At 36.1% G+C, this 19,795-nt stretch overlaps 1 protein-coding gene across 1 annotated transcript in view; it reads left to right on the forward strand.

Annotated features, from left to right (window-relative positions):
- LOC306878787 (receptor-type tyrosine-protein phosphatase F-like) overlaps window positions 1-19,795 on the forward strand; it is a 188,183-nt gene that overhangs the window by 34,855 nt on the left and 133,533 nt on the right. Inside the window, exons 2-3 of the mRNA XM_079431314.1 lie at window positions 1,908-2,078; window positions 19,151-19,296. Of these exons, the coding sequence (XP_079287440.1) occupies window positions 1,988-2,078; window positions 19,151-19,296 (237 nt within the window). The 5' untranslated portion in view covers window positions 1,908-1,987. The remainder of the gene's footprint in view (window positions 1-1,907; window positions 2,079-19,150; window positions 19,297-19,795) is intronic.

Consider the following 19,795-nt stretch of genomic DNA (forward strand, 5'->3'; position numbering starts at 1 on the left):
GTTTCCATCTGCTCAGCCTGCAGGAATGTGGAAGCGCACCTTCATCTCCCGATCAAACAGCGTTTGAGGGTGGAAGCTGTTTGCCGAGCACCAGCAGCTCCAAACTTTCCTGCTGCAGTGTCGGTGTAATTAGTGGTAGTCTATGGGCATCTCTCTCTGTGGTGTTTCCATGATTATTTTCTCTGTGGCAGAGGGGGTGTGTTGGATAGCAGATGTCTGCTTTGTGTGAGCATGATTAATTAGCCCGAGTCCGGCCAGTTAAATGATGAGCGCTTCTGGTTAATAAATGAATGCATCATCTTAATCATGAGTGAGTGAGAGCATGCATGGGGTGGCTTCATTGGAAAGATGCACGAGAGCCCTCAGGACACGGGCTGTTAACACACACAAACCCCTAGACACACACACTCAGCGTGAACCCGGCGCAACGCGTGTGTCCTCCAAAGGCCAGAGGTGTCTGTGGTCGTTGAAACATGCTCGAGGGACTCATTGTGGCTGGAGCTCATTTGCTTGTGTTTAAAACCACTTTATTAAAGTAACACGGTGACATCATTCCTTGTGTGCATGATGTCACCGTGTTAAAGGAATCGATCTGCGCATAAGCTCTGTATGTTCCCCTGCTGACCAATAATGCCAGAGAAATAAATCCTTAAATTAATCCTTTGCGCCATATCGAAATAAATCATATTTTCTGTCTTTTTGTTCGATAATGTATAATTTTTTTATTATATACCTGTAGTACTATTGTATTTATTATTTATATTTTGAATTTGCTTTTAACTTTGCATTTTTTGTAAAGTTTTAGAAATGTGTTATGGGCTTTTGTCATTTTTATTATTTTTTTAAATAAATATATTTTTTTATGCTTTATTTTTATTTCACTTTTAGTTTTAGTAATTTTCTCTATACATTTTTCATACGTTGTTTTATCTAATATTTCTATTTTATTTTATATTTTAGCTAAATAAATTAGATTTAAGTTGTGAATGTGTTTGCAGTCTTTGTTGAATGCTATGCATTAAAAAATTATGTAAATTTTTTTTACTTTCTATTGAGTTTTCCTTTGGAGGTGGAACACAGACATATGCCCAGTGTTGACCAGTGTAATCTGATTCATGAACAAATGACTCTTATGAACCAGTTCTATTTAGTGAATCAGAAACATAAAGCACAACAAGTGTAGTTTGATTCCAGAGCAGTCTATTCCTATGAGATGATTATTTTAATGAATAGTTAGTGCTGGTTACCATTTTGAATCACTTTGAAGAATCAGGCTGACAAAACTGAATTCATCAGAGCGGTTACTGAATCAGCATCTCTGCACTCTGAACTGAACTGCAAGCTATCATTAGATTCAGTGATGAAGCAAAGTTTAATTCGATTTAAAATGAAGCATGTTTGTCTACATGACAATGGGACATGTAGACAAAATATACTCTTTTGCAATGTTTGTGTGTTTCGGTAATAATTAAAGGAAAATCTACCTCTCTGCATGAGCTTTCAAATCTCATTTTCTTTTTCACATATTTACAATACCGTCACAGTAAATAATGATTTTCAGTAAACAATTACTTCATTTTTTGTCACTGATCCTCACAAAAGCTATCATATGACTTCAGGAGACTTCTTATGAAATATTTAAGCAGAGTAGATAAATGCTGTAATGTTTTGGAATGTGATGATGTAATGTTTGATTGCATACATTATCATAATGCTTCATGATGTCATTCTCCTATTGCTTTAATTTTCGAGATGATCATACAGAATTACGGGAATGTGATGTAATGCTCTTGGAATGCTAATAATGAGCTCATGTCTTGGAATGTGGTGATGTCATGTTTGAGGATTTGAATGTGCTGCTTGCATTGCGTCTTTCTGATGTCATTCTCCTTTGTGTCCCCCTTCAGGTCTCACTAAATGGTAGAGTGAGCGTGTAGTGATCCAGCAGGAGCTTAGGAACCCCTGCGGTGAGTGCCATCCACGAATCATGGTGCCACATACCCGACAGGCCTCTCTTCGTGGCAGAGCCACGTCCCTCCTGCTGCTGCTCTGCCTGGTGGTGCCAATCCACGCAGACAGTGAGTAGCACACTTAAAAATACACACTAATCTCTTCTATCAGTTCATGACTGCCATTCTATACATCTCTGATCTAAAAACCCAAGTGCGTAGGAACGGGAATATCATGCTGTTTACAAAACAAACACAACCTTCTTTCCTAAAGTGGCTCTCTTATTACATCACACCGGTTGTCAAGTGTTATTTTCTTTCAAACAAATTGAGGGAATTCTGGTTAGCGCTATAAAACAATGAGATGAGGATATATATGGATGTCAGAGGCATTTGAGATGTTGGATGCAATCACCGTCGTGTTGTTTGTGTAATAGCGTACGCGGGTGGATCTTTCAGATTCACATCGATCTTGTTTGTCTCGAGGGACCCGCGCATGTCTTAATGAACACTACATGCTTCGCGTCACATTTATCCAGCTTTTAAAGGGCAAATTAATAAGTCCAAAAATGTGAGACCTGCTGTTTTTTTGCTGGGGACATTGTCGCTGTCATCATTGAAAGATTTGGGTCCTGAAGCGTTAGAGTCCCTTGAGAAAGATCTCAGCAAGTATTTTTGCAAAATCAAATAGCTGTGTTTACTCCAGCCGTAGATCAGAATTGATAAGTGTGTTTGTGCAGCACTTTGAGAGTCACAGGCCTTATGTCATGTAGTCCCTGAACCCTGAGGCCAATAAAAACAATAAGAACACCAAAGTCTGGTCACTTATAACCGCTGCTGATCTTTATGGTGCAGTAATACCAGCAGCATTAATCATTTACTTACCGCTACCATTCCCAAACTAGGACTCAACTTTTATGGAATTTTAGTTGTTTACCTTGAGAAAAATATTTACGTCTTACTATCTTCTGGAAGGTTGACCAAATTAGATTAGGTTTATTTAGCCATTGGCTGTGGTCTTTTATTCAGATCGTATTGGAATAGATGTCTGGAACAGGTTGGCCATAAATACCAGCCTTTATAAAATACTTTTATTCAGCAAAGATTAATTATATTGATCAAAACTTCAAAAAAAGTGACAGTAAAGACATTTATAGGCCCGGTTTCATAGACAGGGCTTAGCCATCAATAGGCCATATTTCAATTAGGATATTTAAGTAATTTTTATAAACATGCCTTAGAAAAAAACATTACTGGTGTGCATCTTAAGACAAAACAAAGGTACAGACATGTTTTCAGATCAGTCAGAGCGAGTTTCTTTCAGTTCAAACAGCTCAGATTTACATTTTAGTCTAGGACTAGGCTTAAGCCTTGTCTGTGAAACCAGGGGATAATGTTACATAAATGCTGTTCTCTTGAACTTGCTATTCATCAAATGATCTAGAAAAAAAGGATCCAAGTTTCCAAAACAAAATGGAGCAGCACAACTGTTTTCAACATTGATAATAATCAGAAATGTTTCATGAGCAGGAAATCAGTATATTAGAATGATTTCTGAAGGATCATGTGACACTGAAGACTGGAGTAATGATGCAGAAAATTAAGGATTGCATCACAGAAATAAATTGCACTTTAAAATGTATTCAGATAGAAATCAATTATTTGAAATTGTAATAATATTCACAATATCACTTTTTAACTGTATCTTTAAGCAAATAAATGTTTTGAAAATGTTGAGGCTTTTGACAGTATTCAGCCTTATAGTATTTGCTTTGAAAAAACAAATCTGCTATTTATTTGCATAAAATAATATTTGGTCATAGATATTTTAAATATTATTTTGAAATATTTTAATAAATTATTGTGGACAAATTAATCAAAATAATTTGATGAGTTAAGTAAAATATAGTTAAAATAATAAGAATTATAAAATAATCTACAGCGGTTTTGAATGCAAGGAATAATTATTTTGTATTCCCCAATGTATAGTATAAACATTTTATTATATAAAAAGTCCATTTGTGAACATTTGTGATTGATACAAGTGAAATTTTGATTCGAGTTTGGAACCAATTCATTGAAGCAAATCAAACATCAAACTCTAATGCCACTTTTATGGCTTAATTTTAAATCAGATATGCATTTAAAATGTTTTTGTCTCAACGGTCTCATAATCCTGAGTCATGGCACATGTTTAGGAAACATAAAAGTGAGTTAAAATCATTGTAATGCTGGGTAATTTTATGTTGGCATTGTAAAATGAATTATGTTTGTGACTCAGATGCCAAATGTTTTTGTCAGTCCTGTAGATGGGGAAGATGGCAAAAGTTTATGGAGCCCTGCGCTCTCATGCAGGGGTGAGAAAAGCCTTTAGCAGGTTTTTCAGTTGAATGCATCGGTTTTCTCACTCTTTTAATCTCTGGCTCTCACAGTCTATCTCTCCTCTCTGTATGAAGTCCTAGCAGCAAGCAGTTGGACCAGCTTGTGTTCACATTATGATCCACTCAATAGATTTTTGTTTTTCCCCTCTCACACTTTACTTTCGAGCCTCCTTGCAGACTTCCATAGGACGTAATCTTGAAGACTTTAAGCACAGAGTACAAAGTTACCATGTTTTATTTATGAGAGCACATATGGTGCAACTTCAGCATTGCAGCAGCACCGGGACTTATAGAGCTGCTCGTCCTCTGATTGATGCTGTGCTGAATCCGTGTTGCAGAGCTGCTTTTGTGCTAATTCCAGTATGAGATTAAAACCGGTGGTCACAGAGGGAAAGTCCTCGTAAAGGAAATCACCTCTTATATTCACACAGATATTGCTAAAGCCACATGCAGCTAATTAAAGGAAAGACAAACCATCCTGCTCCTTTTCTTTATTCTTTGCCTGATTCCTCCGTTTCTCCCTTAAAAACTGACTATCCCTTAGAAAAGTCATACACTGAAAAAAATAGGTTCCACTCAGAAATTGCTAGCAAATTTTGCAAATAATTACAAAGAATCAGATACTAACACATTTAATAAAACAATACATTTCAGAAAATTTGAAATAGATCACAACTGAGATCTTTTCATGGTTCTCAGTCAATGCTGCTCCACACAAACTCCATCTCTGCAAGTGCCGTGAGTTTGAGTCACGTATAACGTGTATTTGAAAAGGCAACATGCACCAAACGTCTTCCCAAACTTGTAATGAGAACCATTTATAAATTTGTCAGCAAAACAAGAAGCATTTGAAAAGATTCCCTGTTTTTTCCGTCAAAAGTAAAAAATAAAAATGAATTGTGATGCACTTACTGCCTCAAATGCAGCCGTTCTAATGGCGATCAATATATGTATGTCAGACATTCTCTCAAATTCACTTGTCAAAGCCCTCCCATTTAAGCTTAATTTTGGTAAAAATGTAATGAAGTACAAGTTTCTTAATGTAGGGTACAACGGGGCTAAAGGCGCCCCGAGGTAAAAGGTGCATTTGATATTATTTTCATCTAAACCACTAGATGGCACAAAAACATGGCATAGCACTTTCCAAAACATTCGCTTTTCAAGATGCATGTGCAGATCGCACGCAGCAGCGCAAAGTTGATTCTGCGCTTACTTGATCTAATATTTGATGTTTTTTTAAATGTAGATTTAAGTAGCAAATGAGAATCAATTATTGAGAATTAATGCATATATTTTGAGACATGTGTTGTTACTACTGTAAATATATATTCAATTAGTATTGGATCTCCTTCAATACTTTCAGAATCTTTACTTATTAAAATGATTTTGTGTCTATATTTTAAAATATACTGTCATTAAAATGTTAATATAAAAAATATATTTATTGAACAAAAATTTATTATTTAATTTTTTTAAATAAGCAGAAAATAGTACAACTTTGCTAAAGTGAACAAGTATTGACATTATTTTAAAAAACATTATTTTAGCTGAAGTATTTGCATCAATACCATGTGCCTTTCACTCCATGCTGGTGGGCCTTTTACCCCGTGTGTGGGGTAAAAGGCCCCCCTTGCCCCCTCATACATTTATAAGATTTTTAAACAAAATAAACAACTTGAATCTGTTGCTCCATTAATGTTCAAGACAACTTATATATCAAGGCAATTATACATTTTAGGTGCAGTGAATAGCACATTTTTTCTTAAGGTGGGCCTTTAGCCCCGTTGTACCATATGTATGAAAACATTGTTTAATTTAATTTTTTTTTCATAGTGCTTTTCAATTTCCTGAAAAGTATTTGTGTGTGTGTATTGTGTTGATAATTTATGTTATATATATTTTTTACCTTGCTAAAATATAAATGAAAATTTTATTATTCTTAACCTGATTTAGTCAATAAATTAAAACTAAAAGTTTTTCAACATTTTGAAACCAGACTTCATAATACGTTAGGCTTCATATGGTGTAGCTCTGACACTCAAAATTGTGTTTATAGATGTGTGTTTGTGTGTGTGTGTGTGTGTGTGTGTGTGTGTGTGAGAGAGAGAGAGATATGGAGGAGGGATTGATGGGTGTGCTGCTGATGGAAAGACTATCACAGTTTATCCAGAAAATCCATTCACATCTGCGTCAATTAAACTGGACACCAATACACACTAGACAGTTAAAAATGGGTTGTTGTCTGACCCCTGATCTCTCTTTAGACACACACGCACACACACACAGGCTGAAATCTAAACAGATTTAGTGAAATCTTGTTACACAGACCTTTTTAACCCCTCGAGCACTGGAGTGCCTCTACTGCGTTCATTCAGACAAAGCCCTTAATCGAATCTGAACTGATTTGAATAATCAATCTCATTTGAACCTGTGCTGCTGAAGCGGATGTTTGGCTGGTTCAGCTGTGAGTGTTTGTGTCGTGACTCCCATGAGTCTCTGAGCTCAGGTCATGCGTGAGGTGAGTAGGCTCCTAATTGCTAATCTGACGGTCGCTTTCGGTCGCTTTTATTCTAAGTGATTTATTGTTATCTTATTTCAAGACGAATCCCTCTGGAGTAACCTGAGGTTAAGTGTTCTGCTCAATGGCAAGAGCTCATGCATCATCCTTTACAGAACTGGAACCAATAAAGATGCACTTCTTTGTTTGCATACAGCCAGAAGTGTAGCGCACTTGACAACATGGAAGAAGGAGGTGGAGAAGAAATTAATAAAATTAATACAAAGGTGCATCCACATACACTGTAAAAATGTTTATATATATATATATATATATATATATATATATATATATATATATATATATATATATTTATCTTTACTTACGAAGTATAGAAGCAGCCTACTTTGTATTCACCATGTGACATTTTTATGTCATTGAATAAAAATATTAAAAATGGTTTTGTGATGAAAAATCTAACCAACATGAATGCAAAGATTGCATTTCTAATAAATTCTTGAAACCGGCATTTTACTTTAGATGTTAAAAGAAAATATATATTTTTTTTCTTTTAATCATCTTGGACATAGTTCTTAGCCATTGAACTATTTGCATTTGTGATTTCCGAGCCTTTAATAGTGTGGAATGTACTCTAGAATGGAAAGTAATCCGAAGAGCTTGACTGTGTTGAATGGGAGTTTATTGTATGTTATAAGCAGGTAGATAAAGTGACTGTAGACTGAACAGACAGACTGTATCTGTTACAGCACTTGTAGAGCTCAGCTTTGCTGTCTTAATGGATGAGAGTGTTTCTGTCAATAGAAGGATGAGAACACCTACACAAACACAGCAGGAGTCACTGCCTGAGTCAGTCTTCAAATCCATCGCCAGTAACACTGCACATGCTGCAGGCCAGAGATTCAGCTGTGTGCCTCAGCAAGCCTTCTTCATCAGAGAGTGGTGCTCATATGAAGACCCCGCATTAGAGTTAAGGGACCCCTAAAAAAACTAACAATTTAATTATTGACCTATTTTGCAGAAGGTTTTATTGAAGGTGACATAGCAAATGATGGTCATCATCTAAAATACAATTTTGATTTATGAGTGTTCATAAATTGCTGTAAATGAAATTACTGTAATTATCCCTGTGCCTTTGTGCTGATCAGAATAATTTACAACTTATTAGCTAGCAAGCGTGTCAAAGTACCTGTACATTCATACTAAGTCGATACACTAAAATAAAAGATTGAACAATTCCAGTCTTTTCTGCATACACAGACTTTAATATATGAGTGTCAATATAAACTGAATATAAACCAGCTATGACAAATAATATTGGTCTGCACTTATTATGAAAGTTATAAGATTTTGCTTTCTGATTCAATTTGATAATTATTATTATATCGGTAACACTTTACTTTAAGGTTCCATTTGTTAACATCTTGTTCATGTTAATTTCAGTGTTTAGTAATACATTATTAAAATCAAAAGTTATATCTGTTAATATTATTTAACTACGGAAGCGTATTGCATTCACTTGAGGAAAAACAAATCTACTCTGTTTTTCTGAATTAACGAGTTAATTATCTCAGAATTACGAGATAATTTTTCATTAAAAACATTTTTTGCTCTGTTTTTCTGAATTAATGACTTAATTATCTCAGAATTACAAGATAATTTTTCATTAAAAAAAAGTTTTTGCTCTGTTTTTCTGAATTAACGAGTTAATTATCTCAGAATTCTCAGAGCAAAAACTTTTTTTTTAATGAAAAATTATCTTGTAATTCTGAGATAATTAACTCGTTAATTCAGAAAAACAGAGCAAAAACTTTTTTTAATGAAAAATTATCTCGTAATTCTGAGATAATTAACTCGTTAATTCAGAAAAACAGAGTAGATTTGTTTTTCCTCAAGTGAATGCAATACGCTTCCGTATTTAACTGACCCAAGGTGTCATGAATTATTTTAAATATTTATTATTTATAAATATAACATAAAATATTTTTAGATTTTTTTTTAGATATTTTTTGTACAATTCTATATATATATATATATATATATATATATATATATATATATATATATATATATAATACATGATAAATACAAATGATGATATTTTCTATATTTTTATTTATATTATCAATATAGCATAGTTTTTAAAATGGTGTCAAGCAATGAAATAATCTTCTGGTAGAGTGACAGCCATACTAGAGAACACTGGAGAGAAGAGTACAGTATACAGTATGTGTGTATGTGTTCTCTCTGCCGCTTTTTTTCTATAGGGCAGTGTCTCTGGAGCCCTGATCTCTCTCACGCTCGACTATGTCTGAGCTTAAAATCCTGCGTGTGGTTTTCTCTGTATCGCTCTCTCACACACACTGTGTCCTCTGTACCTGTTCATTTTCCCTGAGCGCACATCAGCCCACACGCACTGACCCAGGAACATACAGTTCTGAGAGACGCACACGTGTTCACGTGTGAGGGAGCAGACTTCACATCGACCGAGTATATAGGTGCATTAAAAACAGATTTATGAGAGCAGATAATTATATTTGTCATATCCTGTCAACAGCAAAACAACAGACCATGTGAGCTGATGAGAATTTTCCACCAGCTCATTTGGATTTTTCCATTCTGTCCAGATCTCGTGGTGCATGAACGCACACTGATCATCCTGTGTACTTTACTAGCACTAAATAAACCTGAAAATTAAGGTAACCAAAGAGACACTGTAAACACAGAGATTGTCTACAGGATATGAATCTGCTGTGGCACATCCACTAAAAATCAAACACCAGATAATTAAAAAAACATTGAGCAAAAATTATGAACAGATCAAAAAACAGACAAATTATGAAAGATCCTGCAGCATTTGAGCAGATACAGGCAATTCATCTAATGCTATAGAATTCATTTTTATATATTGTACTGTACTGTAGGCGTCTGTATACATTTGGGAGAGCATTGTAGGCTGTTTGCAATTGTTTATTTTTTATTAAATTATCTAATATATACACTGCCGTTCAAAAGTTTGGGATCAGTACAATTTTTTATGTTTTTTAAAGAAGTGTCTTCTGCACATCAAGGTTGCATTTATATGATCAAAAATACAGTATAAAACTGTAATATTCTGAAATATTATTACAAATTAAAATAACTGTTTTCTATTTGAATATATTGTAAAATGAAATTTATTCCTGTGATCAAAGCTGTATTTTCAGCATCATTACTCCATTATTCAGTGTCACATGATCCTTCAGAAATCATTCTAATATGCTGATTTGCTGCTCAATAAACATTATTTTCATATAAAAATAAAAAAGTTATAACAATAAACAATATAAGTGTATACTATCACTTTTTTATCAATTTGCCATATTTTGGTTGAATAAAAGTATTAATTTTGTTCAAAATCACAAACTTTTGAATAGTAAATATAGTAAAGACTTATGTTACAAATGTTTTGTATTTTGAATATGTCAATAAATAGTCAATAAATGTATCAGCCATATCATGCATGCAACATTTGCATATTGTGCACAATATACTTTATAAATGATATACTGCAGGTCTATAGGAGTAGTATGGTAGTATGCATTTCAAAACAAGTGTATTTATCTGACTAATAAAATGATTTGTTCAGTTTCCTGAGCTAAATAAATGACTTGTTACCCAGGGGTCTGTTTCATGAACATTTAAGTCCATTTGATGAGCTTTTGCTCTCCACACTGTTATCATTCATGAGAAAACTGAATAGTGCTTCACACTGGGAGAGTATATTCTTTTCATCTGCCATTTAAAAAATGTGTGCACCTCTGCAGCTGTTGAAACCTCTGCACCCGTGTCTTTGTGTTTGTGTGAGTGATTCCTCTTGATGTGCATGACTGATCTGGTGTTGCTGCACCGTTAATGAGAGCTTTTCACTCCAAAAGCAGCAACTTTGTTTGAAACTTTTGTCATTTGTCATTGTGAAATGTAGCTCCCCCTCCGCTCACACAGCGTTTGACTATCTGGCTGTCTGCCTAGATGCCATTAAACCCTGGTTATCTGAGCCCAAATGAGAGAAAGGTCCTGTAGGACAAGAGCAGGGTGTTGAATGACAATGACACTGCTGCAGTGATTGACTCTCTGTCTGTGTGTGTGTGTGTGTGTGTGTGTGTTTGTGGGCTTCTCGATCTCTATTTCATTATGACATTTTATCCCTTTCTGCCAGTATACTGCTACTAGCAGTGTTTACAGCACTGTAACCTAAATCACAGCCAGTGGCCAGACACACACCTCATCACATACAGCACTGCAGTTTTTATGAGCAAGTTTATGGTTATGGTGGCTATGGGTTTAAAAATTCATTCATAAAACATATTTTGTGCATATTTAGTGATGTGTGTGACTCTTTTCATTTCAGACAGTAAACATACCATGATATGATTACGATTTGATTAGATTCAGGGGTCTGCAATCAATATATCAGTAATACAGTATTGTGTACCCGTTTTATAAATCCAAACACATTTTTATTAAAGGGATAGTTCATCCAAAAATGGAAAACTTCAACATCATTTAGTCACCTTCATGTTGTTCCAAATCTGTATGAGTTTCTTTCTTCTGTTCAGCATAAAATAAGATATTTTGAAGAATCTGATTGATTGATTGATTTAATTTAGGTTGAACTGTCCCTTTAAGTCACACTTTGCAGCCAAAATATAACAGCATAACATTTAATTGAACTCTCTGAAAAATACAAATTCTGTTTTCCAATTGAGGCATCCAATAATAATATATAAAATAACAATACAATATAGAAAAATGAATAATGAAAAAGTAGATAAATCAACAGTCAAGAAAGTCAATAATCTGTGCTCACTAAAATGTGCAAATCTAGTATCCTCATCAGTTGTTCAGTTGTTAAAAATTAAAACTCAATTATTTGATGACAGATCAGTGACCACTTGATGTCTTTTTTAGATGTCTTCAAGTGTAGTCCTAGTACTTCTAGTACTGTTTTTTACATTGTTAGTCATTTGATTCCTGCATGAATCTATATTGATATATTGTTATATCACTAATAACATCCTCTCTAGCATTATAGTGTGTCTAAATAGCGATTGTTAAAAACAATTATGTCATAAAAGAGCACAGAAAATATAAAAATCAAACTTCTGTAATTTTGGGCTTCTTTGCATGTTCATTCAGAAGGTTTTCTCTATCTTTGGTTGCACACAAAGATGTTTCATCCCTACACTTTGAAAACATGTGCAGTGTGGTTAGAAACTCTCACGGGAAGAGGACTCGCATCTAAGAGGAAACCTGCTTTAATTTAGTCATCATTCATTTAGTCTCAGTAAAAGGAAGATGGAGAAATAGAAACGATCTTTGGGACTTGGTTGCTATGAGATGGTGATGTGCATTCTATAATACATATGAACATGTGTGACAAACTTCAAATCCATTTATAGCAAACTTTCCTCATGTGAATAGTTACAGAAATCACACTACCAAGACCCAATTGTTCAGTTTCTTTTAAATAACTTCTGCTCTTTTGAAAGGCAATTAAATTGCCATCAAAAAGCTCATTTTCTGATTCATACTTCTCAGTTTATTAGTCGAGACGGAGCCTCAAACGTGAGACGTTATGCTGATTGCTGCCGTATAATCACTTTCAGAGTTTCGCTGCTCATGTAGGTGTTTCACTCACCGTTTATTGAACGATCTTCACAATGATCGCACAAGACCACCCCCGCTAACTCGCTTCAGTAAGAGAGAGAGAGAGAGAGAGAGAGAGTGAGTGAGTGAGTGAGTGAGAGAGAGAGAGAGAGAGGAATTGGTCATGGTGTTGGTAATGGGGACACCGTTCTAACTCTCTATTGCTATTTAGACAGAGCCATTACTGTAATGCACCACCCAATGGGGAATAAAAGAGAAGCAATTTCTCTTTCTTTATCTCACTCCTCTCTTCTCCTGAATAATAAAAAGGCCAGGCATTCAGGCTAGAGTCTCACTAACTTGGTTTGAGAGTTTAGTGTCCTTCTCACCTTACTACTGCTGATAGAATATTCAAACCACTTGTAAATTGCTTTCCTGTAGCTCAAATAGTAGAGCATGGCGCTAGCAACGCCAAGGTCATGGGTTTGATTCCCAGGGAAAACAAGAGCTGATAAGATGTAAAAAGCTGATCAAATGTAAAAACTGTAACTTGAATGCAATGTAAGTCGCTTTGGATAAAAGCATCTGATAAATGTAAATTAAGAGGTCACATTATGAGCTGTGTTTATAAACGCTGAGTTTCACTCTAAAGATTGGCTTGACTTACTCCGATCAGCTCATTGAGGGCAAATGCTTACCACAAAATCCAGCTGGATCCTATTTGCTTTATTAATGCTTCGTTATACATAAAAAAAAGAGAAGTAAATAAGCATTACTGCAGTACGTTTTTACACTGCTTCAAAATTTAAAATTTAATTCAGTCTGTTACTTGCCATTATTTGAAATTATTTGTTGAATTTACTATCCATTTTTCAGTGAACATTTTTTCATTGTAGTACAACACTCTACAATGCGAGTAAATCAATCACATATGCGACTAAATTTTAATGCTAGGCGACTAAATAATGCCTGTCTTTAGCATTGGATAATAAATTGTTTGATTTCACTCAGCAGTTAGAAGCTGAGCATAAGTTTAGCCCAGATATATTTTCACAACTAAAAAACGTACTTGCCAATGGTGATTCTATTGCCAAGGTGTGCATGGAGGGTTGCAGTTTAATCCATTCACTTTATTTTAGAAAATAACCTGTCTAGTGCAAGCTGTGGATGCTGCATGCAACTAGCATTCAAACACAGAGATGCCAAGGAGTTTATGTTGACTAAGTTCTTCCTATTAGACCGTGTCACAAACAACAACATCAACAAGAGTACAATGTGTCTGAACAAACATTGTCTATTTCTCATCCGCATCAGCAGCACTGGTGTTGGGCATATTAACATGTCTTTAGTTCAGATTCTGTTTTGCAGACATGAAGCAAGAGCTCGACTGGAGGTAAGCCGTGCATCCATAAATAATGAGAATAAATGGCTGGGCTGCTGCGCCTCGATCGATGTTGGGCTGCGTGATGTTTAGGGACAGAGGGCAGGAGACTGACTTCCTGGATGCTCTCAGTTTATTTCACTTCATGCAGATCTGTAAGGGAGTGGCTATCTATGCTGCGTGGAAGGAAATGTATCTGCTGTTTGTGCGTTTTGTGTTTTCTTCTAGTTATTATGCCTTCCTGTCGGATCTGGTAAGCTTGAGTTAAAGAAAGTCATGGTTAAACACTTCCAAATGGAGAAATCGCAGCTCTTAAAGTAGCACCTAATATTAAGTGGCAAACAGTGTGTCTCACAACTGATCCTCCCTGATGTGTAGAATAAACCGGCAAAGCGCAGCGCAGTTGATCATCTGGTTTCAGAGCTGTTGATACTCATTAATCCGGTGATCTGTCAGCGGGCAGATTAACGCTGTCCTCGCACCAGGCTGAGGGATTTGGGTGGCGTGTTTGTGGTCGGCTGCTCATCGCTGTGACTGCTCGGCCTGAGCACTGTGAACATGCACTGTGCCCATTACATAATTAACACACATTCTTGGGTGGTTCTTAAAGCTAAAAAAAATCTTGAAAAATTAAAGTTATGATGAAATAAATTTGAAATATCTGATCAAGTCCTGTAGATTGGTTTTGGAGGAAAATTTAGATAAGACTTTGACTTAATCTTGACAATTCAGACTGTCACTCTGCTGCTCTCATGTCACTAGTTATTTCTATCACAAAACCTTCATGGAATCCCTATGAAAAACATTACAAATTGTACACACAAATGCCAAATATAAATATATATTCATTTATTTACTTTATTTGATTTACTTTTTATGAAGTTCTGTAGGTATAAAGATAGAATTTCCTTTTTTATGTACAGTGCATTTATAACAGAACTACTAGATCACTAGAGAACTAACTAGTGAATAAAGATCAAGAGAACTGTGTTATTGCATGTTAATGCGTGTAACCCAAGTACTAAAGGAGGCGATAATTACTTTCAAATATTATTGTTTTTGTTTAATAATGTTATCATTAGTGTATGCTTAGTATTCAGCTAGCTAACTGTAAACATACTATAATGCGCAGCAAGATTGTCTTGTTGTTCCACCTTGATAGTAATTAAGCCGAATTAGAAAGATATCTTCTGTATGTTATGCTCACTGCATTTGGCTCTCTTTGTGCTCTCTTATAGCTGAGAATGCAACTTGTACTTTGAAACATTTGAAACACAATGCATACTAGGGCTGAAACGATTCCTTGAGTAACTTGAATACAAAAAATCTTCAAAATAATTTGCCCCGATGCTTCATTTAGTCCATTTACTGTAACTACACGTGGAACACCGTGTTTCCCCACGGACCATTATTACTGACGCACAACCTGATAAACGCTGGACATAGCCTGTGTCCCAATGTGCACACTATCCATCCTAAATTCTACGTGATATTAGTCATTTTCAATACCATTTAGGGTAGATAGGGTGGATAGTATGCACATTGGGATGCAGGCATATTTAAGTAAATCAATATGGTGGCTAGTTATGATGTCCCTACGTTAGCTATGTTTTGTGAAAGACATTCATGTTGATTATCGTATTCTCTCTCTGTGAGAATACGCACACACACTCCCCACAGTTATGCATAAAAATACCACAGAAAGTTAATCAATATCACACGAAGAGTGCCAGTTTTCACCTCTAAAAATCAGCATGATTACAAATGTGATACTGATTTAATATTAAGAATTAATATTAAGATACTTACATTTTAGACACCATATTGCCTGTAGTGCTCAATTTCGCCCCAAAAAATAATTCCATACACAGTCACAGCTAGTTTTGGTTACCATTCACAATAGTGCACTATTTGAGGGAACAGCAATTTTAAGTGGTGTTCGAAACCATAGTGGACGTTCTCGAGTGCACTCATTCAATACCACAATGCACCGCGAAAACGAGTGTACAACCGATGTACACGTCACCGCTACAGATGACCCAGAATGCACTGTGAGAGTCGCGCGCCGAGTCAATTCCCGCGTCTCACCAGAAGATGGCGCCCGCAGCTCAATCATCCATTCATTCATTATAGAAGCGCTCGTCCATGGCGTAATACAGGTAATACAACACAGGTACAAAATTAATTGTAAATTGACTATTAGGGTTTATAAATAATTTACGCGAGTTCAAGATAAATCCTTCAATCTTACTACTGGAGATGCCCGTTTCAAATGATTATTTAACAGCAAGCAAACTATGTAAAAGCGGTCCTTCCGGTGCACTCAGTGTCCGAATTCACTCACGCATTTTCATTCACTCCTTCAAGTGAACTGTATGAGTGGACTAATGTAGGGAATAGTGAATGAGGGTATAGGGGGCGATTTCGGATACAGCCCAAGGCTTATAAAGCATGTCTGAATGGATTCAGCTGTGTATGTGTAATCAGTGCATTCAGCTGTGTGTGTGCAATCAGTGCAATGGATCATGGGAACTGTAGTCTGGAGTGACATGTTAACGTCTGTGTGTTGTGAGAGGCAATGTAAAGAGAAGACGACATCTGGTGGTGAGCAAATGGAAGTGTATGGACAGGATTCGTGACACAAACACTCATTTTAATCAAATGCTGATGTCTTTTGAATCTGTGGATTGCTTTAAAGCTCCAATTTAATTTTTTTTATGATTAAATCATGAGATTGTAATGAAGTATTTATACGGCATCAGACCACAGCTTCTGTTGTCGTGACTAGAAAGGTTTTGCATCATGCATGAACTTTTTTTATCATGCATGAACTCCTGTTTACATGAGATGTTTCTAGGCAGTTGTTTCTTAAGATGAAATATGAATTGTCTGATCGGAATGTTCATGCAAATTGACAGTCCATAATGGAAGAATAGATCTGACTCAAACTCAATGTGGATGTCATTTATGGGGAAAAGATGGGAATGCTGAGATTGAACTAGTGTTATTTGTACATCTCTGATTGGCAGATTACATGAAAATGCTCAGAAACTTCAGTGTCCTGTGTTTTGGTGAGGTAGAGCGAGGGCAGAAACCTTGGCAGGAGATTGCTTTGCACTGCCTGAAGAACACACATGAAAGTCAACATGGTAAATATTGCAGGAGGTCAGCATGCTAGCAGGCACAAAGAGCCTTGTGTGACTGAGAATCTGTGATGCCTGTCATGTGGGACACCTCCAGGGTCAGAGGTCATCAGGCAGGGCGGCCATCTGATAAATCAGTCATGAGAGGAAAGTTGACCTCAGGTGTTTGAGGAGAGCCTGATGCGAATATACTGAACCGATCATCTTGAGGTGTGAATAAGACTGTTTCTGTTTTATATATTATTTATTTATGTACTCATTCATTCATTTATTCTCACAAAGGCTGCAATATTGTGAAATATTAAATAAAATAAATATTAAATAAAAAAAAAAACGTTCAATATCTTGAGTGTAGTTTGGGCTAGAGCCCTGCACGGGCCTCAAATTTAGGCCCTAGCCCAGCCCTGGCCCGAGACACTAAAATTATTAAGTTATTAAGAATAAAATTATTAAGTTAATAATCCATATACACATCAAAATTACTCTCATTTCTGTAGAAAGCACTAGTCTATGGTGTTTATAATTAGCCTTATGTAAACAATAGAGGTAGTGTGTCCTCATTTAGTAGATGGGTGTATGAGTATGTGGTATAATTAATGTCTTGTGGAAAGTTGCCATAAACCTCATGTGAAGCCAGTTGGCAGTCTGCATTCTGCACACACACTGCATCAGGCGAGGGCAACCATAATGACATCAATTCTGCTGACATCAGTGCCGTGAAGCGAGAGAGAGCCAGAGAATTGGAGAAAGGCAAAATGACAAGGTCCCCTGGACAGAAACTGGGACCAAGACAGTTCCTGCCAAAGAAAAGATGAAGACGTTGTCTCCAGTGAGGCCGGCAGTTTGCATTATGCATCTGTAGCCGGAGACAGAGGTAAACAAAGCAGGCAGCGCACGTTATGATATATCTGTTGTTCCCTGCGGTGAGCTGGATGGCTGGAATCTTTAATTACGTTCCCGTCAGCTCTCTGTTCCTCTACAGGCATGCTTTCACCAGGGGATGGCGGTGGACAGGGAGCTCAATTTGTTTGGGTTGCCATGGCTCGTATTCTGTCAGAGCATTTAATTATGCATTTGATACATCCTCGGAGATGAAGCTCTCTTGGCTTATAAACAGTTTATTCTTATCTCGAGTACAGCCAAGCAGAGAGCTTAGGCAATAGGGGAAATAGAATTCCCTCATATTGCCCGTATTTATTGTTTCTCACCACGAGGGACGTGACCCAGTGCACATTACTTGTACCGTCCTGGAGGTCTAGCTGAAGGCAGGGTTTAGACATTGTTAAGAGATCTGCTTTTGTTCCAGCGCTTCTAGCAATGACAGTTTTATTGCTCAGCGATTGCTCCATCATAGCTCAGGAGACTTATACGAATAGATCACTCAAGAATGTCATTCTAACCTCATACTAATATTTTTAATATCATTGAGATACTAGGGATGTTTTTGTATTAATATATAAAACAAGTACGTTCAACAAGTATGTTATTTATTTTTTATTTTCCATTTTAATTTTATTAAAAATTTTAGCAATGTTCTTGTTTTGGATTTTTAAAAATATGTCTATTATAGTTTTTTCCCCTTTTATTTCAGTTTTATTTTTGGTTATTTTAGTACACCAAGTTAAACTAAGTGGAAATTTTATTTGCAGTTAACATTTATTTTAGTTCAAGTAATAAAAGTCTATTTATATGGTTTTAGTTAGGTATAATACCCATGGTTACACAAAAAGAGCTCTTATCCAAATTTAGTCCGTATGACTTGTGCAATATTTTCATCTTTTTCAAGTCTTATGATAGTTTGTTTGGGAAACAGACTGAAATCAAAAACGCTGTTCACTCATAATTTTTCCTTCTGACATGACTCTTAAATCTCATTTGCATAATTTGCTTTGCGTTCGCCTTCAGATAGCAAATGAAAATGTAAAATAAAATAAAATGGACTGTTAAATTCATGATTTGGTATTAATTTATTTAGATCACTTTTAAAACCCTAAAAGTGAAACAATTGAGGTTACTGAGAGGAGAAAAATATGAACGCTCCTTTTGTTCTCCATTTTATCTAACTGTTATCTATGGCAAACAAATGATGTATTAAAGAGATTTTTCCTTCCTGCATTTGTAATAGTGTCTTAATGTCTTTCTTTCTCTCACAGGCATGCCGAGTTTCATTAAGACTCCTGAAGATCAGACAGGGATTTCAGGAGGGGTGGCATCCTTCGTGTGCCAGGCGGTCGGGGAGCCCAAACCACGAATCACCTGGATGAAGAAGGGCAAGAAAGTCAGCTCACAGCGCTTTGAGGTGGGTTTGAAATAATAAGATGTGCTTGCTTTCTGCCTGTGCTCTAATCAGATGTGAAGTTGAGTATCATATGGGACATCGACCTGCTTCCTGCCAGCTGTTCTTTTACCACAACATTAAATCAGATGCAACAAAGGTCCTACCATTTCTCCTCACCGATGGCTTCAAGGCATCCCATTTTATACAGCAGCACTCTTTGATTAAGATCATGTGAGGGGTTTTCAGCTTTTATCATGACCTGCTCTGAGCTCTAGAGTGCACCAGGTTGAGTGTCGAGTGTTTCTTTGAATTCATACAGCACTGCTGACATCTGTACTCCAGAGATTATGCTGAACTGACCAAGATATAAAGTACAATGAGCTTGAATTACATATGTGGTCTGAAGTTACTGCAGGCTTGATCCTAGGTAAAACTGTGGTCACTGAGATGGCAGGGAGATGTATTTGTTAATTAGACAGCAAGGCCAAAAAATGCTGACAACAAAAAGAGAGAAATGCAG

The sequence above is a fragment of the Barbus barbus genome (assembly GCF_936440315.1).
Source record: "Barbus barbus genome assembly, chromosome: 13".
Classification (NCBI taxonomy): domain Eukaryota; kingdom Metazoa; phylum Chordata; class Actinopteri; order Cypriniformes; family Cyprinidae; genus Barbus; species Barbus barbus.